A 27,351-nucleotide genomic window follows, 5' to 3' on the forward strand; every position below is an offset into this window, starting at 1 on the left:
TCCTGAGCCTCCGTTTCCTGATTGATGTGGTGGGGAAGGAGCTCCGCTGCTGGGCTCCTGCAGGGATTAAATAGGAGGACACACGGCAGACGCCAGCCCCACGTGGCCCTGCTCCCCGCTGGCCCTGCCGGCCCGGGAGCCATTCCCCCCTGACTCGGGGACAATGTTGCTAGCTGAGGTGCTAGCAGAACGCCCCAAACAAGACACAACAAGACAGGAACAACACCTGCCCGAGCTCCCGCGGGCTGCGTCAGCCGGCACCGGTGGGCGGACGCTGCGGGAAGGATTCTAGGTAACAATTTATTTGTAAAGAAGGAGCTGGAAGGCAATTAAGTGCAATTTGGGGAAACGGCAGGGCGAGCTGAGGAACAAGCACTTTGGTAAAAAGGAAGAAGTGTGGGGATCAGAGCAGGCCAGCTCGCTGGCGTTCCCCCTGAGGACCCCTCTCCGGAAGATGACGGCTCTGGGTCTGGCCGTCGGACAGGGCTGCCTGGCGGGGCTCAGGGGTCAAAGGGGAGGGGGCACGGCTCATGCCTCGAGGATACGTCACCCATGCTCCTGAGCCCACGCGCGTCGTTCAGGAAGGGAACCGAAGCGCCGAGAGCGGAGGGCGCCGGGCTGTGGCTGCACAGAGGAGGCGGCGGAATGGCCGTGCCGGCCAGACCAGGCCTTCCCCGACGTCCACGGCCCCGCGCTGCCCCCCGCGGCAGCGGGCGACGCCTCCCACATCAGCCCCACTCTGCCGTAAACACGCCTGGCTGGTCACCCTGACTGGGGACCTGGGAGACAGGGCTGCGTGTCAGGCGGGCAGCACCCACCTCCTCCCCCGGTTCTCCCTGTCGGCCCCGCTCCCACCCTGGTGCCCTCGGTAAGGACAATGGGAGCAAAGAGGAGCCCAGTGAGGCGGGGCCTGCCGGTGTCTGACGCTAGCACTTCACGGTCCATCCAGGGACGGGCATCGTTCTCATTCCTTTTTCATGTGGGGGGAAACTGAGGCACGAGCAGGCTTCACGCTCGGGCTGCCAAGGTCAAGTGCCCACAGTCCTAAGCATCCTGCTGTCCCGCCTCACGGAAAGCGAGGTCCTCCCCAGCCCGCCGCCCGCCACAGGCCACGGCCACTCCCTCGAGGCGGCCGGGAGGGGCCGAGCTGCCCCGTGACCTGCCCTGGCCGGCTGCTGTGAGGAGAGGGAACCCGGGCCTCTCCTCAGCTCCTGGGCGGCAGGAAGCCCCGGAGGTTGGACAGGACGGCGATGTCCCGCCTCCAGGCCCACCCCCCTCCCCCACCGCCCTCCTGGGAGGCAGCGCCCGGCTCAGCCCCCAGAGAGCAGGCTGGACCGGCGCAGCTTTGGTCAGCACGCCCCCGCCTCGGCCCCAAACCCGGCCGCTGGGGTGCTTTCTTCTCTTTTTTCCAAGTAATAAAAAAGTTGTAATGGCACAAGAAAGGAACACTCCCCAAGGGCACGCGACCCCGCTGGGCTTCTCCTTCACGTGGGCTGCCCCCAGGCTCTCGAGTCCCCTGGTGCTGCCCAGCGAGCCCACGGCCTTGGGTGAGGCTCTCCTCTCCCTGCCAGGGCCGCAGCACCCCCTGCTCCCCGCCAGCCAGGCTGTCCTCAGAGCTGCCAGAGCCTCCGTCCCGACCCCTGGGCAGAGGCCACGGCCCCACCCCAGGACCAGCGCGCACAGACCCCCCTCCCCTCCCTGACTGGGGGCCCCTCCTGCTCGCCCGCCCCCCGAGGGTGGGGCTCACAGGGCCTGCAGTCCCCGCACCTGCTCAGCCCAGGCCCCACCTGCGGCCGGGGCCTCACGGCATCCCAAGACCCCTGCCGGCCCCACGAGGGTGTGCTGTCCCTGTGTCCCGAGATCTGGGGTGCCACCTGCCATGTCCACGGTTCTGCCAGCGCAGGGGTGGCCGGGGAGACTGGCTGAGGGCTCCTGGTCCCAGGTCCCCGTCCTGGACGGGCCACTCTCAGAGGGTCCCACGGCCCCTTCACCCCTGAAGGAAACGAGGGTGGGGCCCAGGGCCCCGGGGTGGCTCGAGCAGGTCGCAGCCCAGCTCCCTGAGCTGCTGCTCTGGGGTCCCGAACCGCAGGGAGGAACGAGCCTGCCAGGCCCCCGCCCGCCCCGACCCGCCGCCGCCTCTGCCCTTCACCAAGGGTTTCCCGCCTTCCACCTTGAGCGGAAAGAAGCGATTGTAGCGGAGAAGTCAAACAGCTTCCCCAGTGCCTGGCTCCTGCCCCTGGCCCTTCTCCTTCACAGCATAGCGGGGGGCCTGTGACGGTCGCCAGGCCCCAACACGGGGGAAGGGGGCTCTGCAGAGAACCAGGCAGACGATAAACAAACCCTGTGGGCGGGGAGATGTGGGGTCAGGCCGACCTGACCTAGCGCCCTGGCCCCTCCAGGCGCCGCCCTGCTGGGAGCCGCGGTCCCCTGTCTACGGGCAATGGTGCATCTCCAGCCCGAGAGCTCAGATTCTGATGCACAGTGCGCCTGACACGAGGCTCCCGTTGCTGAATTCCCAGGCGTCCCCCGTGAGGCACTGCCGGGCCGGGAGCTCCGTGCAGGAGGGCGGCCTGGCACGCCGTCCACGCCCCTTCCCAGGGCCGGGCGGGACTTTCCAGGAATGGTGCTCAGGATGGATTTCCGGGTTCACCAAGGGAGTGACAGCCCGGGCTCCTCCAAGCTGCGCTGAGCAATGACGGGCGTGCCCTGTCCCCACCGAGCCGGCGGCCAGCTCCGATGGGTCTTAAATAGAACGCTTGCGTCTGCACGCCTGCCTGGCGCGGTGAGCACCAGCACCACGTGCCGTCGAGGCTCCAAGATGAGCGGCCGAAGTTTCCAAGGAAGCTCCGCCTGCGCTCGCCCCCGTCTCCATGGCGGGAGGGGGCGTCTCCCTGGGCTGGCCGAGGACAGAGGTGTCAAAGCAGAGAACAGGACCCTTCTGGAGGCTGGGCCGCCCGCCTTTGAGATGCTGGGCTGTTTACTGGGGGGCCGCAGCCCGAGACCAGGAGGCCGCCTTCCGCTCACGCTGGCCGTGAGTGTGCATGGAGGCAGGGTGGCGGGCAGGCTGCCTGCCAGGCGGGGCAGCCACCGCTGTGCACACAACACAGCAGAGAGGTGCCCCCGGCCAAGAGGCGACCCCGGGGCCCAGCTGCGCTGGGGAGGCTGGCTCGGGCGTGTCCTGCCTGTGGGCCTTCAGGCAAGTTATGAGCCCCTCTGCCCTGACTACCTCGAGGGTTGTCCTGAAGGCCGATGAGATCAGAGCTGTACACCACAGCCCCTGGTTCGGAATAAATTCTCATGAGACGCTGACCGCTTGCAGGAAGGGCTGAACGTAGAGAGGCTTCCAAAGAGCTTCCCTGGGGCACGGGGCACAGTAGGTGCTTGGGAGTGCTCAGTGAAGGAAGCGCCCCCTGCCCTGCCGCGGGTGACCCTTGACAGGGCCTCTGGGCACGGATGGTGCCCCTGCGTGGCCCGGGAGGGAGCCCAAGGGGCAGCGCCCCCCCACAGGGCGCCCCGTCCCGGGAGGACGAGGCTGAAGCTGGGGCCAAGGCAGCCTGACTCCAGCGGCCCCCGCCCACCTGCCGGGTTTCAGAGCTGCGGGTGAGTACACGGCGTGCTCAGGACCGGCTCGGCACAAGATGGGCACCGTGGAGAGGCTTCTGGAACTCAGAGCCGGCGGGGGCTGCCCCCGCCCCACCGATCTGCTTCCCAGAATCCAGCTTCAGGCCCCGCCTCGCTGACAAGCGTGTCTCCCCGCGGACGTCTCCGCGCCCCCAGTTCCTTCCCTAATGAAAATAGAGACAATGACATTTTTTAAAAGGAAGATGTTGGCTCTTTCTGAAAGCTTCAAAAGTATAATTTTTGGAAGGAAAGTTGGCAGCTCAAGCATTTTACATGCCCCTGGAGAGATGCCTGCCGGTGAGGACAGGCAGTTGGGCGTCTGGAGCGGAGCGAGCAGCCGACACCGCCGTCCCAGTGCCCTGGGGGGAGGGGCACCCACAAACACCAAGGTCCTTTGTGGGTCAATGGGTGAGGCAGGGGCAGAGGGACTGCTCACCCGCTGAGCAATGATTCCCCGAGCTCCACGTCAACGCTGAGGCTGTGAGGGGCCCAGCGCGGAGCCCTGGCAGGAGGCTCGCTTGTCTCCCCCGGCAGAAATGGGACCGCGGTCTCTCGGCCCTGCTGGTGCACCGTGAACGTGCCCAAAGGCCTGCTCAGAGCTCCGTCTCCACCACGCAGCCTCTGGGCCTCAGGCACCACCTTGCCCTCAGGCACGGCTTCCCTGGGGCGGGGGAGGGGGTCGCTGTGCTGTTTCCGTGGCCGCTGAAACCAGTTGGCACCCACTCGGCCGCTAAAACCACCCCATTTATAATCTCCCAGTCCCGGAGGTCAGGAGCCCCGTGGGCTCAGCTGGGTGCCCTGTTCCAGGCCTCCTATGGCGTCGTCCTGGCGCGGGCCGACCGGACACCTCTCTGGAGGCTGTGGGTGGGGGCGTCCTGCGGGCCCATCCAGGCTGTGCGGAGCCCAGTTCCTTGGGGTGCGATGGTCAATTTTACGTGTCAGCTCAGCTGGACCACAGTCCTGAGACATTTAGCCCAACGCCCTTCTAGATGCAGCTCTGATGTTTTTTTAGAGGAGATCAACACCTAAGTAAGTGGACTGTGAGAAAAGCCGATCCCCCTCCACCCCGCGGGTGGGCCTCGCCCGGTCAGTTGAAGACCTGATGAGGACAGAGACTGCCCTCCCCGGGGGAGAAGGGGGCTCGGCCCCAGATGCCGGCAGACTGAGGCAGTGGCTCCCCCGTGCTGCAGCCAGCTGGTCGACCCTGCGTCACCCGGCCTCCAGCCACGGGGCCGTCCCTGCTGCGAGGGCCTCCAGGTAACCCACGGTAACCCCCTGACCTTAAAGACACTGAATAGTGACGCCTGTCCCATCTGAAAAGTCCTCTTTGCCATGCAATGTAATGTATTCACAGGAGTTACGGTGTGAACAAATTGCAGGAAGGGGCCACCCTGCCGTCCGCATTGACCCTCGCAGACGTCTGTCTCCCTGGCCCCCCAGCTTCCTGCTTCCAAGGCTGGTGCCCCCTCCACTGCATTCAATTTGCTCTCAGGCCCTCGTTCCCACCAGGATGTTCATGACAAGATGACTGAGTGGCACTCTGCTCTGTCAGACATCGGAGGGGAGCTTGGAAGGGTGTGGAACTTGGGCAGGAGTCAGCAGGGCGGGGGGTGCATGGGGAAAGGCACGCCAGGGTCCAGCACATGACCAAGCGTACACCAGTCAGCTACTGCTGTGTAACAAACAGCCCCAAGCGGAGCCGTTTACAACAATAACCCTGAACTCAGGCTGTTCACGAGGGGAGAGCGTGGCTGTTTTTGTCATATGCTATACTCCTCTAGCCCCTCGCCTGCCCAGCCCCACGGCGAAGGAGGCCATTGTTCCCCGAAGAGTCTTACAAACTGCACTGTGATAAAATTACTCCTCAGCTGCCTGGCGTTTGAGCCAGGCTCCACTCCACTCCCATCCCCTTCTAGGTGGGCAGCTGTCACGTTGCCACGTCATTCCCGGGATGCTCTATCAAACGCTGTCCTGGCCACCAGGAAAGGGGCCCCCTCCCTGTCTGCTAGCCGGCCCACCCTGCGCGGTGGGCCCACGTCTTTGCGGTGTGACCACGGGCACATTGCTTGCCCTCTCTGAACCTCGGTCTCATCAGCTGCAACATCAGGTCTTCACACAACATGCCCAGCAGGATCACGTGTGGATTGAACGACAGGAGGGGTGTGATACGCAACAGGCACAGCTGCATCCTGGCGGGGTCGCTGTGCTGCCCGGTCGGCAGGCCCGTCCTGGGCCGCAGAGCCCTGCCCCGGGTGCCCCGGGGAGCCTCCTGGAGCCCTGCCGTGCACTCTCTGGGGCCCGGGCCGGAGGCAGGCCCCCCGGGCCTGCGCGGCGATGCCAAGGCCCCCCCTCGGCTCTCGGGGCCGGGCTGCCCCCAGCGTGTCCTCGCCTCCTGGGGTCAGGGTCCTCTCGTGCTTGGGCGTAAGGCAGGGGCCCTGGTTGCAAGCGATAGAGACGGCACCAAACTGGCTCACGCACAAAGGCGACTTTAATCAGCTCGTGTGTAGAAAGCGCACCCCCTGCCCGGGGTATCAGGGCTTCAGGCACGGCTGGGTCCAGGGCCCCGTGGTCACCGGGGCTCAGCCCCGTCTCCCGGGCCCACTTCCTGGCGGAGAGACCAGCCCACGCGCTTTCCCTCTCTGGGGGGCAGCCCCGGGGAAAGCCCCCAGCGCGGCCCCGTCCTGCCTTTGCCACCCCTGGACCTCTCGCCATGGGGGTGGCATGTTCCCAGTGGGCAGCCTCGGTCCCAGCTCCTGGGAGCCCAATGGCATACAACCTGAGAGCAGGAGGGGCTTCCCCACGGGGAGATCGCAGGGCTCTGTCCAAAAAGGCGAGGGTGCCGGCCGAGTGCTGCGGTCAGAGACCCGGCCGGGGGCCAAGGGCCCACGCCAGCAGGTGCTCAGAGGGTTAGAGGAAGGGGTGCCTTCAATGACGCCCTTCGGGCCGGGACCCGGGCCTGAGGACCACGGAGGCTGTGAGGGCAGACCCGGGGGAGGGGGGCCCGGGCTGGACCCCAGGGACGGGCTGCCCCGCAGAAGCTGCAGGCTCGACCCGGCCTGCAGTGACCCCGGGAGCGACCCGCCCTCTCATCCTGTCCTCTCCAGGCCGGGGCTCCCTGCAGCCCAGCCGATGAGCAGCTGGGGGGCATGGGCTCCTTGAAGTGGTCACAGGGGCCAGAGGCAGAGGGCAGGGGCGGCAGGGGACCTGGGCGGGCCAAGGGGACCAGCGCACGGTCGACCCCCAGCTCCCCAACCTGCGGTAGGGAAGTCAACATGACCTGTTCATGCCCGTGTGAAAGAAACCATAAAACACTCGTGAGAGACACAAAACGACCCAAAATAGAAAGGCTAGGAGCGTTCCCACACCATCAAGATGCCAGTTCTCCTAGCTTAGGGTGTAACTTTAACATGATCCTAATAAAAATTCCAGCGACCACTTTTTTTTTTTTATGGAGCTAGAGTTGATACCAAAGTTCATATGGAAAAATAAACATGCAAGAATAGCTAAGAAAACGCTGAAGGGCTAGTCTGCATGGGGGGTGGGGGGACCAGCCTCCCGGTCAGCGAACCGTGCGCCGCGAGGCCTCTGAGGGAGACGGGCACTCACGAGGCCGCCAGGCCCGGCCGGGAGAGCGGGCGCAGCCCGCTGCCGGGCCCACACGTGCCGAAGCGCCGTCGCGGCGCCTCCCGCAACCCGGATCTTTCAGGGGTCATGGGGCTGGGACCAGGGGTGGATAATCGTTTGGCAAAAGATAAACTTCGGCCCGTTTCTGACATCGTGCACCAGAGTAAGCCCACAAGACGGGCGTCTAAACGTCCGGCCGTAAATGAACAAACGCGAGACGCCAGCGCAGGGCAGGCCTTCCCCGCAGGAGTGCTACGAGACACGAGGTGCGGAAAGGCTGAGAGAGTGGTCCGCACACAAAGACGACGACGGAAGCCCGCCGCGCGCGCGCGGAAAACAAATAAGCAAGATGAGAAGACCCGCGGGAGGGAACTCTTGGGAACTGACTCCAGAGACAAAAGGTCTCTCGTATACAAAGAGCTTTCAAAAGCTGAGCCACGAAAGCACAAACGTAAAGCAAACATGAGCAAACTAGAGGGAAAACAGCCCCCAGTGAGGGACACGACCCTTGGTCACACGAAAGTGTCCCGCTTCCCTCCCAGAAGAGCAAGGCCCACGGAAACCCCGCTGAGACGCCATCGAGCACTCGCGTGGCAGAAGTGAAACAGTTAGGCGCACGCCTGCTGCTGTGGCCGCGGGGACAGGCGGCCTCAGACACTGCGGGCGGGGGCGCAGGGCGGCGTGTCCGTTGGGGGGGACAGCGTCCAACGAAACTACGCATGCAGTTACCCTCTGACCCGGCACCCCCGCCTCTCGGAGGGGGCCAGAAGCGATGCCTGCACCGATGCCGAAATGCGTGGGGCCCTTCGCCACGGCGTCCGTCGTCCTGGGCACATGGGGAACGGCGCGGGAAGACCCCCGAGGGCGTGTGCAGGCGCATGTGACAAGGGAAACAGCAGGGACGTGTGGCCACCACTGTTCTGCAGAGTCAACTCAACTCAGTCAGCAAGGATGGGACAGGGGGACACAGCGCAGAACGGACACGGAGAGAAATGCGCCCGATTGTATTTCGGGTGAAGAACGGAGCCGCGCGAAAAGGAAAGGGAACTAACTGGCTCCTGTGAATAACCTTGGATGCTTAGGCGTCCGCGCTCCTCGCGCTGCGTGGCCCGAAGGCAGGGCGGGGGCGGCGGAGGAGAACCAGGCGCTCCTCCGCTGCCAGAAGGCACGCTCTGTCTCCTGCGGGGGGCGGGCAGAGCGGGTCTGAGACGCGGCACCGGTGTCGTCGGTGAAGGGCCCCGGGCAGGGCGGTCGGCGCGAAGGTGCGATGCAGGTCAGGACGCCAGGCCCGCCCCTGAGGAGCGCCCGCTCTGCCCTTGCATGGCCAGATTCGCTCTCAGATGCCTTCGGACCAGCCCCGGACGCCGGGGACAGGGTGGCGGGGCCTAGCCGTCTGCTGGCGGGAGAGGAGGCCTGGTCTTCCTGCCAGGGCTCTACCCTCCAGGGCACAGAAAGGGGCGTCCACCCCGTCTCTCCGACCACCTGTCTGTCTCGGTGGCGGGCTTTCTGCCCAAGCCGCGCCACGCGTGACGGAAGAGCGAGACCTGAGTGGGGAGAGAGACGCTGCTGATTTGGTTCCCCGAGCCGAGGGGCCGGCCCTCCACGGAGGGCTCAGGGTGGCCACCACCGTGGTCAGGACCTGGCCGGAGGAAGGCGGGAGTGAGACCAGGACCCACCCCTCCTGGGGCTGTGGGCCCAGGGGCGCTCCGGCAAGGACTGCCCCTTCCTGCGCTGTGCCCACCTCCTGCCGTCCCACAGGAACGAGGGGCCCTGGGGCTGTGACCGGGGCACCCTCACCCCCTCCACAAGTGAGGAGACCGCGGCTGCGGGAGGTAACGTGGCAGCACCAGGACCCTATCTCTGCCCTCTGTGACCCCCCACTCCTGCTCAGAAGGCCACCAAGCCACCTTCACAATAAATGAGGGAGACACACTCGTGACCCTGTGCCTTCCAGCACCAAAGACTGCTTCTCCCCAGAGACCCCAATTTGGGAAGACTTGTAGGTGCCAAACAACACTTGTTTTCCTCTTTTTAAAGATTTTATTTATTTACTTTTAGAGAGGAAGGGAGGGAGAAAGAGAGGGAGAGAAACATCCATGTGTAGTTGCCTCTCGCACGTCCCCTACTGGGGGCCTGTCCCACAACCCGGGCCTGTGCGCTGACTGGGGATCGAACCAGTGACCCCTTGCTTTGCAGTCTGGCACTCAGTCCACTGAGCCACACTGGCCTGGGCTTGTTTTCCTTTTTAAAATGTACCTTGGACCAAGGTCCAGAGCTGAAAGCCCCTTGTCTGGAAACGGCGCAGCTGGAAGGGGGCGCCCTTGCCTGCTGCCTCCTTGCCTGGAGCTGAACCATTTGGGGCACCTGCTCCCGGGCCTGGGGGCACCAGCACAAGCACAGGCAACCCCGCCAGCTACGGCTGCCCGCCAGGAAGCCTCTGCTCAGCGCCTGGGAGCCGCCTCTGCCCCCGCGCAGCTCCGGCCCCCGGCGGGCCTGGCACCCGGCTGGTAGAAGGTGGATTCTCAGTGGGGCGTCTGGGGTCAGGTCCCAGCCCCTGACTCCCCCAGGGTGTCCCGGCCAATAGGCAGCGACTCAGGCTGACACGCCCTTCCCCTCCACGCTCTTGGGGAGGAGCCACCAGAGGTGCCCTGGGGCTCCTCGCGCCCGGCCTGGCTCTCCCCGTCTTGCCTTCCATGAGCCAGGCGCTGGGCCGGGCCCCTAACACTCCAGCCCCGCTGGTCCCCCCGGCAGCCGGAGGAGGCCCTGCTGTGGTCGGAGCGTCTGCATCCCCCACATTCATAGGCTGAGTGCCCAGTCCCCGTGTGACGTTGTTAGGAGGTGGGGCCGTTGGAGGCTCTTGGGTCGCGAGGGTGCGGCCCCATCCATGGGATTAGGGGCCTGACCAAGGAGACCCCACACAGCCTCCTCACCCCCCACCCAAGGACCCGGCGGGCAGGCGCCGGCTGGGAGCCAGGCAGAGGCCCCCGGGCGTGGTGGCGCCGGGTCTCGGCCCTGCTGCCTCCGGGGCTGCACGTGGTGAAGGCTGCGGTTAGAGCCCACCCGCCCGGGGGCTTTGTTACAGCCGCCGGACTCCGAGGCAGGTACCGCGTTTAGACCCGATCGCAGGTGACCCACTAGGGCAGGGCAGTTCCAGGGACTGTTCGGGGTCACTCAGCCCTCGTGTGGGGCAGCAGGGTCCAGAGGCGACGGCCGTGCGGCCCGCGACTTGGCCTGGGTGGGGCTCACCGGCGCCCCGGGGGCTCCCGCCCCACCCCGGCTCTCGGCAGGGAGGCTGCGCGGCTCTGAGCCTTCGCCCGTCCCCGTGACAGGGTGATGGTGACGGCCCCGCGGGGTGGAAGGCCCGGGCCCCTGCGGGTTCCCCAACGCTGCCCCCACCCCCGAGCCCCGGCACCGTCACCGGGAGAAGCCAGGCCTCCCCCGCGCCCATGCCCGTTAATTGAATAAATATTCATTTGCGTGAGCACCCGAGTAAGTGGTTTCCATGGAGACCCACTCCTGATGGCTTAATTAGACGAGGGCACGGGCTTTCCGAGGCCTGCGCACCCCGCGCTGACGCGTGGTCCCCGTAGGCCGGCCGGCCCCCGCTGACCTCTCTCTGGAAACTTCCGAGCAGGGGTCTGGGGCCCTGGAGTGGAGACCCAACCCGGGGACACCGGTCCCCACCGCACGCCGCTCTGGCGACGTCGGCCTTGGCCCCGAGCCCCACACACGAGTCCCGGGGTCCGGCAGCGCCCGTGGCTGCTTCCCACAGTGCAGCCAGCACGTCCCGTGCGGAGAGGGCCCCCTTCTGCTGCCACTGCCTGGCCGCCCCCTCAGCCAGGGCGTGGGGTGCGGGGGTAGCGCCTGCCCCGCCTGGCCCAGGGCACTCGGTAAGGGCTCATCGCGGTCTGCGGCCCAGCCTTGTTCTGACCTCCTCCCTGACCACCCCGGTTTCCCACACTGGGCGCTCTTGGGCTCTCTGCCCTCTCCCAGCTGACGCCAGAACTCGCTGCGTGCATGTGATGTGCGGGGACCGTCACCACAAGTGGTGGCCATGAGGGTCAGGGGCGGAAGGAAAGCGCCGGCCAGTGCTGAGTCACTGCGAAGGCCAGCCCAGCGGAGCACTCAGTCCGCAGGCGGCAGAGGGTCCGCCCACCTCCGCCCAGGAGCAGGCGTGGGCCAGGCCTCTGGGCCCGCAGGCCCCACCGGAGCCCCTGCCCTTGTCAGGGTGCAAGCAGACACTGGCTGGGAACAGGTGTGGAAGGGACAGGGCGGGGGACAGAGGCTCTGACATGCCCTGGACCCAAGTCTGTGTCGCACCTGGGGACAGACGCAGGGGACACAGTTTGCCCTGTGGGAACCACGAGGCGGGAGCTCGAGGGTCCAGCTAGGGTAGGGGTGGGAGGGTCCTCCAGTGCAGGCAGCGTGCCCTGGGGGAGCTGAGCGCAGGGCGGGGCGGGGCCTGCCTGGGGCTTGCCGGCGGTGGCCCGACTGCTCTGCTGTGAGCGAAATGCTCCAGTGAGCGGTGCCCAGATAGGGGAGATAGCACCCCAGTCCCCCCGCCCCCCGCAGGCCGCCCGGCTGGGCTGGCCTCCCTCACACGGAGCCCAGAGCACTGGCTGGTTCCCCTTAAGCCACATGGGGCTCCAGCCAGGACGCACGGGTGAGCAGGCGGCCGTTCGGAACGAGTACTCCAGCGGGGAGTGTTCCGAGCTGCGTTTATCATTAAATGAAGGGAATGAGGAAAAGCCGGGCGCCGTCCCAGGGCCCGAGGAGAGGCCAGGCGCCGATCCTTATCTCGCCTGACCCCCCAGGAGCCCCGCAGAGCAGGCCTTGTTAGACTGAAGCTTGCCAGCAGGGCCCCAGCACACATCCCCAGGTGGGGTGGGGGCGGCAGCTCCGGAGGCCCTGTGAAGCCAGGAAGGACCCGCAGCGGCCACGGTGCACCTGTCCGGATAGATTTGCCTAAACCACTTCCCCAGCCTGGGCAGGTGCTGGCTCAGGAAGCAGACAGTGTCCAGAGGCGTCACAGGGGGAGGAAGGGCCCCCACCCTGGGCAGGGCTGGCGATGGGGGGGGGGCGTGCCAGGCCTGGGCCCGGGGTGGCTGGGGCGGGGGGGCCCTGGAAACGCAGCCCTCGGGGAAAGCCGGCCCACCCTCTCCGCCTCGCCCACAGGAAGGGCTGGCGGCGGCTGCTCAGACGCAGGTGGGCTTTCCCTCTGTGCCTCTTGTTCATTTATCCGCCATCACCCTGAATGACTCCCCTGCCCTGCTGGGCCTGGGCGGGAGGGGAAGCTCCTGAGCTTCTGCTCTGAGGAGCCCGAGTACAAGGAGGGGCACCCAGGAGGGCGAGACCATGAGCACCCTTCCCCCCATGATAGGGCCTCAGCAGGACTCAGAAGTCCCGGGGAGCCCCAGGAGGACTTCCTGGAGGAAGTGGCAGAGCCGATCTTGACAGATGAAGAAGAGTGGACTATGAAGGTCATGGTGGGCAGGGCGCTCTGTGCTGAGGGACCCCACACAGGAAGGAGTGGGGGTGTGGAGGGCATCAGGGGAGAGCAGGGCCATCGGAATTCCAGGAGGGGGGAGAGAGGTAGGCAGCGGACCACTGTGAGGTGAGTCCTAGGTGCAAGCCTGCTCTTCCTCCTGCAGGTGATGGCAATAGGTGGGGGCGGGGTGGTGCTCACAGTCCCGCCTGGAGAGATCCCCCAGGGTGGCCGGCGGAGGGGGAGGGGGAGAATCAGTGCATGTGAGATCCACACGCATGCCAGCAGCGTGGGACCCGGTTCCTCCTCTGTCCCCACCCAGGCTCCAAGCCATGGGGACCAGTGTGCAGGGGCGGGGCCCGCCACGTCGCCCCCTCCGGACACCAGCCCGGCTCGCCACCCGAGCCCGTGCGGAGGGTTGGAACATTCCTGGCGCACCTGCCGCCCTGCGCTCTGCGCGCCCCCGCCCCGCCCCGCCCCGCCCCCACCAGCGGAGGCCGGGCCGCCCTGCAGACAGCAGGTGCGCCTTCGGCATCGGAGGCGCCTTGGCTGCGTCGTGGGTTCGTGTATATGTTTTTCTGATGTAACCGAAACAATACCTGGAATGAGGCGTCTAAAGACGCCGCCTCTTTCCTAGAAATTGAATGATAACGTGTCCTGTCGATACAAACCTTTTGTGAAAGTCAAACACGGTTTCCCAGGGCAATTGCTATTAACGTTGCGGTAAAAAGTGTTTGGTTCTAAAATAGTTTCCCTGAGTGCAATACCAGAGCCTGATGCCATCAACTCACTCTTTGTTCTGCTCCCGTTTGGAAAGTGTCTTTGTGCTCCGGTGTTCTTGTATAACAATGGCTCCTAATTCCAGCCTGCCTGAGCAGGATCCCACCTAATTAGAATTCTCAGAGCTTGGAGGGCCCCGCCAAAGTCGGAGGAGCCACGCCGCTCGGCCAGAGGGGAGCACTGGGGGCCAAGGCGCGGCGGAGCGCCTGGGGTCACGGAGCGCCAGGTCAGGATCAGACCCCGGAGTTCGCGGAGGGAGAACGCCGTGGGGAGACATGGGGGCTGCAGGCGGCGGCGGGGGTGGGCAACAGCGCCGGCGGCACGTCCTAGGCCTGTCAGGTGACCTGCGTGAGCGCGTGTGTGGATGGCCGTTGGGTGTGCACACTCGCTCAGCGGCCCTTGCTTAGGGAGGTCTTGTCTTGCCCCAGGCCAATTTGATTCCCCCCCTTTGCTGGAGGAGGAGACTAAAGGTCCGAGAGGACCCAGCAGAGCCATGGACTCCCGGTTGCTGCTCAGTGCCTGTCCCGCCCAGGCTGGGCTCCGAGGGGGCTGTAGGCTCGGCTGTGTCGGTCGGGACCAGACCGGCCCGTCTGGCCTGTCTCACCGTCCCAGTGACGTAAGGGTCCGATGGCTACTCCACGTGCCCATCTCTTCCTTTCCTTATAAGGACACTGGCCGTTTGAACCGGGGAGCGTCTCGTCCAGCGTGGTCCCGCTGAACTTGACCTCATCTGCAAAGGTCCCGTTTCTAAACGAGGTCACCCTCACCGACCCTGGGATTAGGACCCGGGCAACTCAGCCCGTAACAACTGCACAGCTCCTCTCCGTTTTAATTGGGCACCGTCCGTGAGCGGTGAGGGCACTCCACAGGAAAGTCCAGACGTCTGTCCCCGCTAGCGCGATGACCCGAGCTATCGGTCCTCGGAGGGGGCGGGCTGCCGGGAAACCCGCGCGCCCCGGGGCCCGGGCGGGCAGCCGAGCGAGGCCGGGGCAGGCCTGCAGGGGCGTGCGGGGTGGACTCCACCAGCGGGGATACAAGAGGATAGCGATTCTAACAGAAAGGAGATCAGCTCTGTTTCCCTGGCGCTTGCTAACTGCCAGCAGCAGGAAGATCTGAGTGCTTTTTTATTAGAATTTTTTATTTGCCAAAGTAATTCAGGCTGTCAGAACAAGTTAAACAGCGCAGAGACGTATAAAGAAAAATCTCCCATCAGCCTTCCTCCAAGGCCTGCCTGCCTCCCACGAGCCGGGTCCCCAGGGCTGACAGGCGAAGGTGTCACCCTCCTCGGCACCTGAGAGAGAGAGGCCCGGTTCGTCCTTCCGAGGCTGTCAGGGGGCTCAGAGAGGACGGTCATGTGCCTGTGGTCCCCCCGTGGACACATCGGGTGACAGCTGCACCTCCAAGCACCACTTGGGGCCCTGAGCTGTTTGGCACAGCCTGGCTCTGCGGTCATCTCCTGGTGGCACCTGCCACCCTGCTGGAGACACAAGTCCAGCCAGACCTGTGAGTCTTGTGCCTCAGGTCACAGGTGGATGCCCTAAGCCTCTGGGAAGGCAGGTGACGCCGTCCCTCTGTCTAGAATTCAACAGAGTCCGGCACCCAGACGGTGCCCCGTGAACCTCTGCGGAGTGAAGGAACCGCCGCACGAATGCAGGGCTGTCGCGGGGCGAGGCCAGGCCTGGGGGGGACTTGGGTGCAGGCACAGGGGCCCGGCCAGCGGCAGTCCCCGGGCGGTGGACCTGGTCAGACCTGGCCCGGCCGGAGGGGCAGGCTGGAGGCAGGGGAGCCGTGGGAAGGCCAAGCGACACCCGTGATGGGGTGGGGGCCAGCTTGCACCCCAGCAGGCCCACGGCCGATGCTCCTGAGAAGCTGACCCGCCGCTTTAGCCTACGACACTCGTTGTAGATCAGAGACTGTCCCTGAAACAGCTCTCCCCAGAAGGAACGGCGCCAGCTGCACAAGGACTCCGCCAAGCCAAACCCGTCACTGTGATCGATACTGCGGCGTCTCCACCTGCGGGTCAGTGCACGGACAGCCCGGCCCCGGGCCCGCGGAGCCTGGCCACGTCTGATGAGACAAAGCAGTTCTGGAACCCTTCGGGGAGGGGCAGGCAGAGAGGCGAGTCTCCTCTTCCCCTGCCTCATCTGTAAAAATAAAATTTCATGTAAACAGGGGGGGGGAAATCCTCAGCTCAGCTGGAAGGAGAAAAACAGTTCTCCCGGCCTGGACGCTGGAAAGCCAGGCTGGCTCGTCGGTTGCCGTGCCAGCCAGGGACGCAAAAGGGGCCTTCCCCCTGACCCGGGACCCTGCCTGCCTCCGAGGCGCCGGCGGCAGGGGCAGGACAGCAGGCCAGACACGTGCCCACCTGCAGGGCGGGCAGCGAAGTGGGGGCAGAGCTGGCATGGGTTTGAGAACCAGCCTGTCCGACACCCCATGGTACAGAGGGGGACACCAAGGCCCCGGGAGGCAGGAGCTTCTTCTGCTGCCAGGCAGCACGTAAGGGCCCAGTGGGAGCGGCACCCACAGCCCACGGCCGCAGCCCCCACGGAGCGGGGGCCGGACGGCCTGCCGGGAGGGGGCGCAGCTCCTCTGTGCTCTCGGGGTCCTGCACGTGGTGCAGAGTGGGCGTCCGGGGTCGCTGAGGAGGCTGGAGGAACCAGGACATGCAGGGGTCCCGACCGCGCCCTCTGTCCCCGCCTCTCCGCTATGCTCCCCCTAAGGTCCTGCCGGAGGCTGTGGGCCGGTCCCCGTACCAGGCGGTGGGACGGAGACACGGCCGGATCACAGCCGAGAGAGACAGGGTCACTGATGGGGGCCCAGGGGGCACCCAGGCGGACGGCAAGGGGCCTCCGGCCCAGCCTGCAGATCCGGGAGGCCTCCTGGGGAGGAGGGGCAGCCACAGGGAGAGACGGGCCAAAGGCTGCCAGCCTGCAGGACAGCACGTGGGCGGCCACATGGGCAGCGACACAGGGGCCCACAGCCTGGGCGGGACTAGGAGCTGCCTGAACGAGGCCGAGGCAGGACCCGGCCTGAAACTGGGAAGAGCTGCCGGGGGCGGGTGACAGAAATCCTCCCTCCCTGCAGCCTGGGAGTGTGAGCGAGGCACCTGTGTGTGTGAGGGCGAGCACACGCGCCATGCGTGCACATGTGAACATGCACATAAGTGGGTGCACGCAGGAATGTGTACACATATGTATGGCACACACATGCATGTGTGAGGTGTGTGCATGAGTTTACACATGTGTGCAGAGCATGTGCAATGCCTGCACACACATTTGTGTGGCTCTTGTGCACATGCATGTGTGTGTAGGCATGTGGGTGCACGTGCACATGTGTATGTGTGTGATGCATCACACCCGTGTGCAGTGCGGTGTCTGCATGGCTGCATGTGCGTGTACCTGTGTGTGGGCAGGTAGGGGTGTGCATGTACCTGGATATGCATGTGGCATGTGTATGCATGCAGTGCATGTGCACACGTGCACAGCTGTGTGTGGGTGCAAGGAGACCGGCTGCGGCCTTGGGGGCACGGCCCTGGCTAGACCAGCCCTCCTGGGCCCCACCAGTCAAGGGGTGGGCGCTGCAGGGCAAGGACCTCCCCTTCCGTGGGGTTTCCCTCTCAGATGTCCCGCTCCCTCTCCCCAGTGTCCCCCAGGTCCCCCCAGGCAGCCCGGCTCCTCACGGCACCCTCCCCGCTATCTCTCCAGGTCCCGCCAAGCCCGGGCCTTGCTGTCAGTGATTCTCCGGGACAGGCGGCCTGTCCCGGGCCGTGCTGTTCTGCTTGTGACGGGATAATCAGGGACAGTTGGTCAACGGCGGGCGTAAGAGGCCGCCCTGGCCCCCTTAGGGACAGCTGCGGTCCTGAGCCAGGGCTGCAGCAGGCGAGCCTGCGCCCCATGCAGCCCCGAAGCCCAGCCACGGGCCACTCTACCCCAGGGACCCCTCGGGGGCCCAGCTCTCCTCTGCCCCTGGACCCCAGGCCTGGACCTGAAGGAGGGGCACCTCCTTTAGGTCGTGCCAGGGACAGGCTACCACCAGTACAGTGTCTGTGGCCTGAGGTCAAAGGCCAGTCAGCTGTCCGTAGGGGCCTGGGTCCCCTGGCCGTCCAGGCACCCCAGAGGCCCCCGCCTGCCCCAGCCAGGGGAGCCGCTTCCTGGGCAGTGCCAAGTCCCGTCTCCTTTGGGCTCCGCTGCTCTGCGCCCTTTTGCCTCCCAATTCCTTGTGCTACGCTGCCCCGCTGTGACACATGAGGTGTCGAGTGGAAGCAGGACCCCGTAGGTTCCCGTGCCCGCTCCCAAAGTGCTCCTTGCGAGAGGAGAACCCCTGGCGGTCTGGAGGGGGCCCCCATGGCTGGCTGGGAGCTGGGAGAGGGAGAGGTCTCTCCAAAACCTGCAGCAGATGCCTGCCGCTTCCCTCTTCGGGATCCTCTGGCTCCCTGAGCCTCCAAGGCAAAGCCCGCCCTCACCCCAGGGCGCACGGCCCGCAGGGACCTCTCGCCTGCCAATAACTCCCCTTCATCCTCCAAATGCCGCTCAGAAGCCCCCTCCTCCAGGCAGCCTTCCGGGAAACCCCACCCCCAGGCATTGAGGGCACTCACCACACCCATCTCAGGGTGTGGCGAGCGCCTCAAGGCGGGAGGTGCAATGCGGACCACGCTGACGCCAGTGCGTGCGAGCGACGGAGGGCGGGCGCGGGTGCGGGTGCGGGGGGGGAGGGGGGTCTTCCCTGCAAAACGCACCCCCGGTGCCTGGGTCGGTGGCACTTTCAGGCCTCCAGAACCGGGAGGACTTTTCACAAGGTTGGCGGCGCCCTCCGCCTTCCCCGGGTCATGCACCTCTCACGTGCGAGGCGCCTCAATGCCTGGGATTAGCCCGGGGGGGTTAGCCCCTCTGGGGCAGGCCCCCCTCTTGCAACGTCTGGTTGGTGGCCCAGCCCGGGCTGGACTCCCACCTCCCGTGTCATGTGATTAATGAGGCTCGCAGGGCTCCACCGCGGGCATCTCCGCTGAGACCTCTGAGCGCTCCTGGGTCAGGCCCCGAGGCCTCGCGGAGCTCAGAGGACAGGGAAGCAGCCCACAGTTCCAGCCATCACTGGGCGCTCGTGGCTGCTCCCTTCCCTCCCTGCCGGAAGTTCCCCACCATCTGAGGGTGCAGGGGGAGCAGCTGCCAGCCTGGGTGCGGTTCTGAAGGGGAAAGCTCTTCCCGTTGGCCCCAGCAAGAATGCCAAGCCCTGGAACCCCAACCTCTCCCCAAGGTCTGCCTCCTACAGACCTCCGGCTACCTGGAGGCGGGGACCAGCCCTGGACTTGGGCAGGGGAGTGACCGTGCACATCTGCGAAATCAATGGACCGGGACATGGGATGGGGTAAGCGGGGTTACCCTAACAACTCGGCCCTAAGCGGGCAAGAGTGAGGCACCCACGCAGAAATGCCCGTCATCAGGACAAATCGGTTTGGGGTATTAGTTAAAGGTGGTGGTTTTGAACATCTCTCCACCCTTTAAAAACAGCACCACGCAGCATGAAAATTCAACTTCAACAATTGCCGACATGGGTGCAGAGCTTGGGAGTCTGCCCGGAGCTTCCACAGTCGCTGCTGTCATGATTCATGCAAGCCGGCGAGGGAGGGACTAAGGCCAGGGGTGCGGAGGTGGCTCTGCCTGGGAGCACTGGCCAGAGACAGGGCTGGACCCCCACGCTCAGAGGACAGCCAGCAAGAGGCTGGCTCTCCAATCAGGCCGCGGACCCCTAGCCGGCCTGTGTTGCGTGAGAGTGTGCGCGCCTGCTTGCGCGTGTGCCCGGGCGGAGGTGAGGAGGCTGCTGCCTGAGAGCAGATTCGGGGAGCTCACCGCGCAGGCCAGCCAGCACTCAACCCCGTCCCGCAGACTGCAGACGGCCCTGGAGGGGGCGCCCTCGCTGAGGGCGCGCGCCCCGCGCCACCGCCCCGACTCCTCCCAGGCGCCGCGGAGGCAGGTTCGCCGAGGCGGCCGCGGGCTCCGGCTCCCGGCCCGCTCCCCCCGGGCCGGCGGCGCTGGCCTGCCCGCCAGGCCGCCCCTGCCCGCCCGCGCCCCGCCCCGCTGCGCAACTCTACCCAAGTTGGAAGCCGAGCCCGGGCGGCTGCACTCCCGCGGAGCGCACGGCGGCGGCGGCGGGGGAGAAGGAGGCGGCGGCGGCGGCGGCGGCGGCGGCGGCGGCGGCGGCGGCGGCGGCGGCGGCAGCGGCGCAGCTTGGGCGAGCGAGGCGGTGCCCGCACGGCGGAGCACGGACCGCGGGGGACGCCCGCGCCGGGAGCAGCAGGAGGAGGGGCTGGAAAAGGACGCGCGGCGGTGCCCTGCCCGGGAAAGTAAAGTTGGAGACGGAGGCTGCGCGTGGGGACCCGGAGGAGCAGCGGCCCGCACCCTGGTGCGCCGGGCCCTAGCCGGCCGAATGGGAGGCAGAGCTCCCGGGCCGCCGCCGCCTGCAGCCTGCGCCTCGGCCGGGTGCCGGGGCCGCGGGGCCGCTGGGGCCCGCCCGCTCGGGCACCGCGTCGCCCTGGTCTTGCCGCTGGGGCGCTCCCCGTGAGCGGGGCCGAGGGCGGGGCCGCGCGACGACCCCGGGACCTGCCTCCTCCCGCTACCCCCGCCCCCCCCCGCCGCCGCCGCGTCGCCGCTCGCTCCGGGCGGCTCCTGCTCTGCACTAACGCGCACGGCAGCTGCGGGGAGCCCGGCAGCCAGCTCTCCGGCGCGCCGCTCGCCCGCTGAGCCACCACGGCCGAGGGCCGGCTGCGGGGAGCCTCGGACCCCGGCGGGCGCGTCCGAGGAGCAGGTGGCGATGCGGGCGCCGACCCGGGCTGGGGGGCTGCCGAGCTGCCGCAGCTGCGTCCCGGCTCCAGGCGGGACCGCGTAGCTCGCGGGAGGACCATGGCGTCCCCGGCGCTGGCGGCGGCGCTGGCGGCGGCGGCGGCAGTGGCGGGCCCCAACTCCAGCGGCCCCGGCGAGGGGGGCAGCAGCAGGGCTGCCAACGCCTCGGGGGTCGCATGGGGGCCGCCCCCGGGCCAGTACTCCGCGGGCGCCGTGGCGGGACTGGCGGCCGTGGTGGGCTTCCTCATCGTTTTCACCGTGGTGGGCAACGTGCTGGTGGTGATTGCTGTGCTGACCAGCCGAGCGCTGCGTGCACCGCAGAACCTCTTCCTGGTGTCCCTGGCTTCCGCCGACATCCTGGTGGCCACGCTGGTCATGCCCTTCTCGCTGGCCAACGAGCTCATGGCCTACTGGTACTTCGGACAGGTGTGGTGCGGTGTGTACCTGGCGCTCGACGTGCTCTTCTGCACCTCTTCCATCGTGCACCTGTGCGCCATCAGCCTGGACCGCTACTGGTCCGTGACGCAGGCTGTCGAGTACAACCTGAAGCGCACGCCGCGCCGCGTCAAGGCCACGATCGTGGCCGTATGGCTCATTTCTGCCGTCATCTCCTTCCCGCCGCTCGTCTCACTCTACCGCCAGCCCGACGGCGCCGCCTACCCGCAGTGCGGCCTCAACGACGAGACCTGGTACATCCTGTCTTCCTGCATCGGCTCCTTCTTCGCGCCTTGCCTCATCATGGTCCTGGTCTATGTGCGCATCTACCGCGTGGCTAAGCTGCGCACACGCACGCTCAGCGAGAAGCACACGACCACGGGCCCCGACGGCGCGTCCCCGACCGCCGAGAACGGACTGGGGGCGCCGACGGGCGCCGGCGAGAACGGGCACTACGTTTCCGCGCGCCGCCCGCGCGCCGACGTGGACCCGGAGGACAGCAGCGCGGCGGCCGAGAGGCGGCGCCGCCGGGGGGCGCTGCGGCGGGGTGGGCGGCAGCGCGCAGGAGGCGAGGGGGGCGCGGACGGCGCGGACGCGCTGGCTCCCGGGCCCTCGGAGCCGGGCGCGCTCGCCGCCACGAGGTCCCCGGGCCCCAGCGGGCGCCTGTCTCGCGCCAGCTCGCGGTCCGTCGAGTTCTTCCTGTCGCGCCGCCGCCGGGCACGTAGCAGTGTGTGCCGCCGCAAGGTGGCTCAGGCGCGAGAGAAGCGCTTCACCTTCGTGCTGGCGGTCGTCATGGGCGTGTTCGTGCTCTGCTGGTTCCCCTTCTTCTTCAGCTACAGCCTGTACGGCATCTGCCGCGAGGCCTGCCAGGTGCCCGACCCTCTCTTCAAGTTCTTCTTCTGGATCGGCTACTGCAACAGCTCGCTCAACCCGGTCATCTACACCGTCTTCAACCAGGACTTCCGACGCTCCTTCAAGCACATCCTCTTCCGACGGAGGAGAAGGGGCTTCAGGCAGTGACTCGTGCCCCCGCTTCGCGGGGAGGCCCCAGGCAGCTCCAGGAGGAGGGGGCGGGCGGGCGTGGCTCCCAGAGAACTGGGTGAGGTTCCCCAGAGGCCCAGGGATGGATTGGCCTCTAGGGGGCAGGGCAAGAGCGTAGGTGTGAGACCCCAAGGCCCCCGGGAGAGGGGAGGAGAAAGGGAGGCACCTCTGCCTCCCCGTCTCAGCGAGGGGCTGCTTCTGGGGCTCTAGGCCCGGGTTCCCTCCGGGCGCCCTGCCGGGTGTGGCTGTTAGGTCAGGTCTTCGACCACGGTGGCATCTGCGACCTTCCAAACGGGTGAGGAAGTCCCCTGACGCACACCGCCCCCCAGATCTGCCTCCGAGTAAGGGCTGACTTCCCCAGGACCCAGAGGGGGCGGCTGTCTTGGGGGGCGGAAAGAGGGCGCTGACAGGCTTTGGTTACTGAAAGTATTTACGTGTTTGCCAAAAATGACAGCCCAAACCACCAAACTATTTTCTAAATAAACCTTTGTAATCTACACGTGGGGTGCCGCCATCAGTACTTAAGCCGCCAGTCGGGGGTAGCTTCCAGACAGACCTTCCCCTGCCCACCCCCCGCCCAGGGTGAAGGAGGGCACTCCAGGTCACCAGATTCCCGCCGGCCCCCCTCTTGCATGAGAAGGGGGCGGTCTTGGCCTTCTTTAAACCAAATGTTTTACATTTGCATACTCAATATTCTTGTGCTGTAACTGGCCAAGAGAAACCCCCAGACTCCAAATTCAGACCCTGGAGGGCTGTCCTCTCTTCATCTCTATCCCTGTCCTCCATGGTCCCACCCAGGGCCTGCTCTGGCCTGGCCTGGCAGCCCCTCCCCGGTGGAAGAAGGCGGGGCGGTCACATCCTAGGCCGCCGTTCTGCCTGGTGGCTGTGGGCCTGCCCCGTCTCAGAGCACGTTGGGGGCTTGGCACTTTGGAGGACACAGGTCGCACCTGTGTCCAGAAGCAGGTCTGGGGAGGCGCTGAGGTCAAGGCCAGCCTGCAGACCCTGCTGCAGACCAGGGGCTGCTGCCAGCTTTTTGTTGTTCTGAACACGCAGGCCCGAAAGCCATGGAGGTGGGAAAAGCCTGCTTTGCTGGGGAGGGGGCCGGAGCCTGCAGGCCCCTCCTACCCGCTCTCTTTATTTCAGCTGCTTCCCCCAGGGCAGCGCAGCCTTGGCCCCGGCTCCCCCTCACGCCCCTACCCTGCGCCCCCTGAGTCTGTGCTCACCCCACACTGAGGCTTGAGGAGGGTAGCTGGAAGGAGAGAGTAAAGTGTTGGGGGGCCCCCGACTCCGCCGGCCCCTGTCACGGAGCCCAGAGCTGGGATAGCCGGGGTCGGCGGGCAGGAGCAGGACTGGCCACGACGGGGAAGGCGTGGTCCCCAGACACACGCACATGCCGAGTTTGCGTTGGAGGGGCTCACTCTGCAGACCCCTGCAGGTGAGCGCCCAGCCCCCAGCCCCTGGGCGCCCGGTCTTCCTGGGGGCTCCTCCTCCGCCCCGCCCAGCCAGCTCAGCTCTCTCCTGGATCACCGCTCATGCGCCCTTGGCCTGGGGTGGCCTCAGGTCTACCCGGGGGACGGGTCAGCCCTGGGTCCTTCCTTTCACCCTCAAGCCACCATCCATGGGTGGGGAGCCAGGGCACGCCTTTCTCCCGGTCCCCGTGCCAGGACTGTCCCGTCAGCACCCTACCCTTGGTGGTGCCTGGCCTCCTCCTCCCAAGTTACGGGCCCTCAGGTCCCATAAGCCGGCTGGCCGAGCTGGCCCAGACCGTGTCCACACTGACGCGCGTGGGCACCCCCGCATCTGCTGTGTTCCGGCTCAGGGACCGGCAGGGGAACCCAGACCTGGGCTGGGGGGGCGGGTGGAGGTGGAAGTGTCCAGCTCCGCAAGCCCGTGCCCCCCGGAGCACCCGTGACCTCTCTGCACTGGGTGGGGACCGGAAGGGTCCGTGCCGGAGGCCGGTCCTGCTGTGGGACTGCTGAGCTACTCAGCAGACGCGGGCCCTGCCGGGGCCCCTGCACCCCTCCTGGGAAGAGAGGGGCTGTGGCTTGAAGCCTGCTAAGCCTGTCAGTCTTTGGTCCAACCTGCCAGTCGAACTGGGGTCCCTGAGGGGTGGCACTGGTGTTGCCTTTGGCGGTAGGGCCCCCTTGGTGCAGCGGGGCAGGGACGCCCCCAGGGCTCGCGGGGATGGACGCGCAGCCCAGCCGGCGGACGCATGCCCACACGCCCCGCTCCCTTCCTCCCTGACCCCAGAGTCGCACCCTCCAAGCTGTCGCCGGGCTGCTGGCGGCCGGCGCCTAATCCCCTATTCAGCCAGCAGATGTTCCCCACTTCATCCTAATTGCCGCCTGGAGAGCTTTCTTTTCAGCTGGTTAAACAGAGACAGGCCTGGCTTCCCGCCCCGCTCTGCCGCAGGGAAGTGGCCTCACGCACAGTCTCACTGTCTGTGTCCACGAAGTAGGGACGCGACACCTCGCTGGAGCTCGGGGCGTGGACTGCTCCTGCCGTGACCCAGGAGCCACGTGTCTGGGGGACGTCTCTGCCCATCAGCCCATGGCTGATGCGGCAGATCTGTCTGCCGCGGCCCGTCCACCCACGCGGTGCCCTCCTTTCCCATCCCACGTCTCCTCCACGGTGCTCGGTGTCAGTCCTGGCTGGCAGCTGAGGAAACTGAGGCCTAGAGCTGGCCGTCTGGCCCAGGACGCACCGGTGTGAGGCAGAGCGTGCCGCGAACCCAGAAGTGTCTGGGTCTGCAAGCCCGCACCCTGAGACCCCAGCTCCATGTCCTGTGAGCGCGGCGCCGTTGGGGCCGCGCACTGGAGAGGACCCAGACGCAGCCGCCTTCCTGCCGGAGGCCTCCCCACAGGCTCAGGGGAGTTCAGGCAAAATTTTATAAAACCCCTACAAGAACATTTCGGAAGGCGGACCCCGAGGGGGCAGACTGGCTTGAAAGTGGCACTGGCCAAGCCCAGTGCCGAGGTGATCTTACAAGATGTAAATGGGTAGACATGTGTTTAAACTAATTCCTGTGTTCTAATTCAATCGCTGAGTTGAAAGAAAAGCAGGGGAAGAATCATCCAAGATATTCCGTTACAGCTCAGTATGGAATTCAGCAAAAACCCCTCGGAGCAGGCGGCCTGGTGCATGCTCCGGGGAGCAGATCCGTCTCTGAAGCCTGCCCCCGGCTCCGGGGGTGGGGGGGCCGCGGGAGGGAGGAGATGCTTGCCGTGGCACTTGCTGGCGAGGGAGCCGTCCTTCCCGGCTGTGCTGCCAGCCGGCTGTGTTTTTATATCACATCCGTCGCGAGGCTCACGTATTCCAGCACAGCCTCTCACCAAAACACACGGGGCCGGTGCGCGCATCTTCAGCCGGGCCGGGCAGCTGCAGCCCTTGGCCGAGCCAAGCCCCGCCCCGCCCCCCCGCCCCGTGGCTGTCAGCCCCCATCAGCCCCCCATCAGCCCCCCACGTGCCGGGGGCAGGGGGAGGCAGCCAGGCTGGAGGTGCCGGCTGCGGGCTCCCCAGCCCCGCGTGGAATGCCGTGGGCCTCATGACAGCCAGGGCTCTTCCTGGGCGCGGGTGGGCGGCCTCCATTGGACTAGCTAGGCTGTTACGAGCATCGATCGGATGCAGCTGGGAGGCGGGGTGGGGCGGGCAGGGGGCTCCACACACCCTTCCTGGCTGGCCCCAGGCAGGGCAGGGGTGCAACGGGCCCATGGCTCCAGGCGGACACACTGCTACGCCTCCGAAAGCTGCCTGGGAGCAGCTCGGCTGCCAACCCTGGGCCAAAAGAAAGCCCCGGGGACCACGAATGGGCTTGTTTCCTGCCCAGAGGCTCCGTGGCTGCTCCCAGTAAGAGCCTTGGGGATGGTGCGGTCACTGTGCCGAGCTAAGGGCTCTCCATGTGGGGGTGGGGAAGTGGGGTGGCGCTGGCCCAGAGAGCCCGGTTTAAAGGTGCTCACTCTTGTGGCTGAGCACAAAGTGTACCCGAGCTCCCTGGCAGTGAGGAAAAACGGGAAACAGTCTCCATATCCTCTCTCTGCTGCCGAGTTGACCACAGCGGCTGGGCCCACCCGAGAGAACGCCGGGCCTGTGCCGGGTGCCATTCCGCAGGCCTCCATGACGCGGGAGCTTGTGGCCAGCAGGGCCTCGGGGCTGTGGAGAACCCCGAGCAAGCGCGCAGCCCCAGGCCCAGCCTCTGCACCAGCTGCACCGGACAGGGCTCGCTCTCTCTTTTTTTTAATCTATCCCGCCCTCACCGCTGAGCCGGCTCTTCCCAGGCCAGGCCCCGTGGGAGCCAAGAGGGCTGTGGAGCGTGACAGTCGCGGGGACCATGCCCACGCGGCCCTGCTGCCTGCCGTCCCCAAACCCCGGTGCCAGAACGAGCCTTTGGGCTGCCAAGCAACCCCTGCAGGCCCCCGGCTCCCCGCCCCAGGGCGGGCCCACGTGGCTCCTCCCTCCTCGGTGTCCCTCCCCTTCCGTGTCCCCCCACACCTCCCGCCTCACCCCCGCCTCCGTTAATCCACACTTTGCCCCCTCCCAGGAGCACCTTCGGGTCTTACCTGAGCGCCTCAGGACTCAGGCCAGGCTCCGTCTGCAGAGAACCCCCTGGAGCCCACCAGCCGGCCCTCCCAGGCGCCGGCCCTGTTTGTTCCCTCCTCCTGGGGCCAGGGGCCCAGCGTGGGGGTCGGGTGGGGACAGGGAGACTTTGAACGTGTGTTGTCCTGGCTGGCGGCCAGGCCGGGCGGGCCTTCTGAGTCTCCCCGGGCATGCACTCCGTGCCAGGGCACTGTCCCCAGGCTCTGCGAGGGGCGCTGTCAGGGACGCCCCCACCGGCTCTCAGCCCCTTGCGGAGCAACCACAGCCCTGGGGCCTCGGGCTTCCTCTTGGCAGTGCCCGGCCGGCTGCCGGAGCTGCCCGCGCCCGTCTCGGTGGGGGCTCCCCCCACCGCCCCCTCATTGACTCGTCCCTCCACTGCCGTGCGGCACCTCCAGAGCCAGAAGGACCACCCCGCGGCCTTCGGAGGTGGGCCGGGCGCCTCGCCCAGCTCTGGCTGGTCTGTTCCGTCGCCCCTCTCCCTTTTGCTAGAGTCCCAGGTTGGGTATTGAAAGGACAGTGATGTCGTAGATGTGGCTGAGCCCCGCAGCCGGTGTCTGCTGTGGACCCCCTGCGTGCCCGCTTCGGGCCAGCGCTCCGTGCCTTTGCCCCTCACGATTCTGCCACGTGGGTGCGAGCGCTCGCGTCTCACAGATAACACCGAGGCCCAGCGGAGGGGCTGCCTCAGAGCTGCACGCGGGCCGTTCGCACCCACCCTTCAGTCCACCGCCCTGAGTCCCAGACGAGCCCTGGCTGCGTCGATCGGCCTCACCTTACCGACCGAGAGCAGAGCCTGGGGCGTGGGCGTGACCCCCCGAAGGCCTGCCGTGCTCTGGGTCGGACCGGCTTGCTCGCCTCTGTGCCCGTCCCCGCTGCCAACGCCCTGAGGTGAGCAGTTACACGGATGAGGTCAGACACAGCCCCGGCGTCACATGTGGCTCA

At 66.7% G+C, this 27,351-nt stretch overlaps 1 protein-coding gene across 1 annotated transcript; it reads left to right on the plus strand.

Annotated features, from left to right (window-relative positions):
- The first annotated feature begins 20,403 nt into the window (after window positions 1-20,403).
- Window positions 20,404-22,230, plus strand: ADRA2C (adrenoceptor alpha 2C). The gene has a single exon (XM_054582214.1). The coding sequence runs from the start codon at window positions 20,404-20,406 to the stop codon at window positions 21,796-21,798; it is 1,395 nt and encodes a 464-aa protein (XP_054438189.1). The 3' UTR covers window positions 21,799-22,230.
- Window positions 22,231-27,351: the final 5,121 nt, after the last annotated feature.

This window comes from Pteronotus mesoamericanus, unplaced genomic scaffold (assembly GCF_021234165.1).
Source record: "Pteronotus mesoamericanus isolate MK-2021 breed Mesoamerican mustached bat unplaced genomic scaffold, CSHL_Meso_final contig_68, whole genome shotgun sequence".
In the NCBI taxonomy this organism is placed as follows: Eukaryota; Metazoa; Chordata; class Mammalia; order Chiroptera; family Mormoopidae; genus Pteronotus; species Pteronotus mesoamericanus.

Excerpts from the sequence above, each read along its gene's own strand:
- ADRA2C (XM_054582214.1), top strand. The coding sequence starts at position 20,404 with ATGGCGTCCCCGGCGCTGGCGGCGGCGCTGGCGGCGGCGGCGGCAGTG.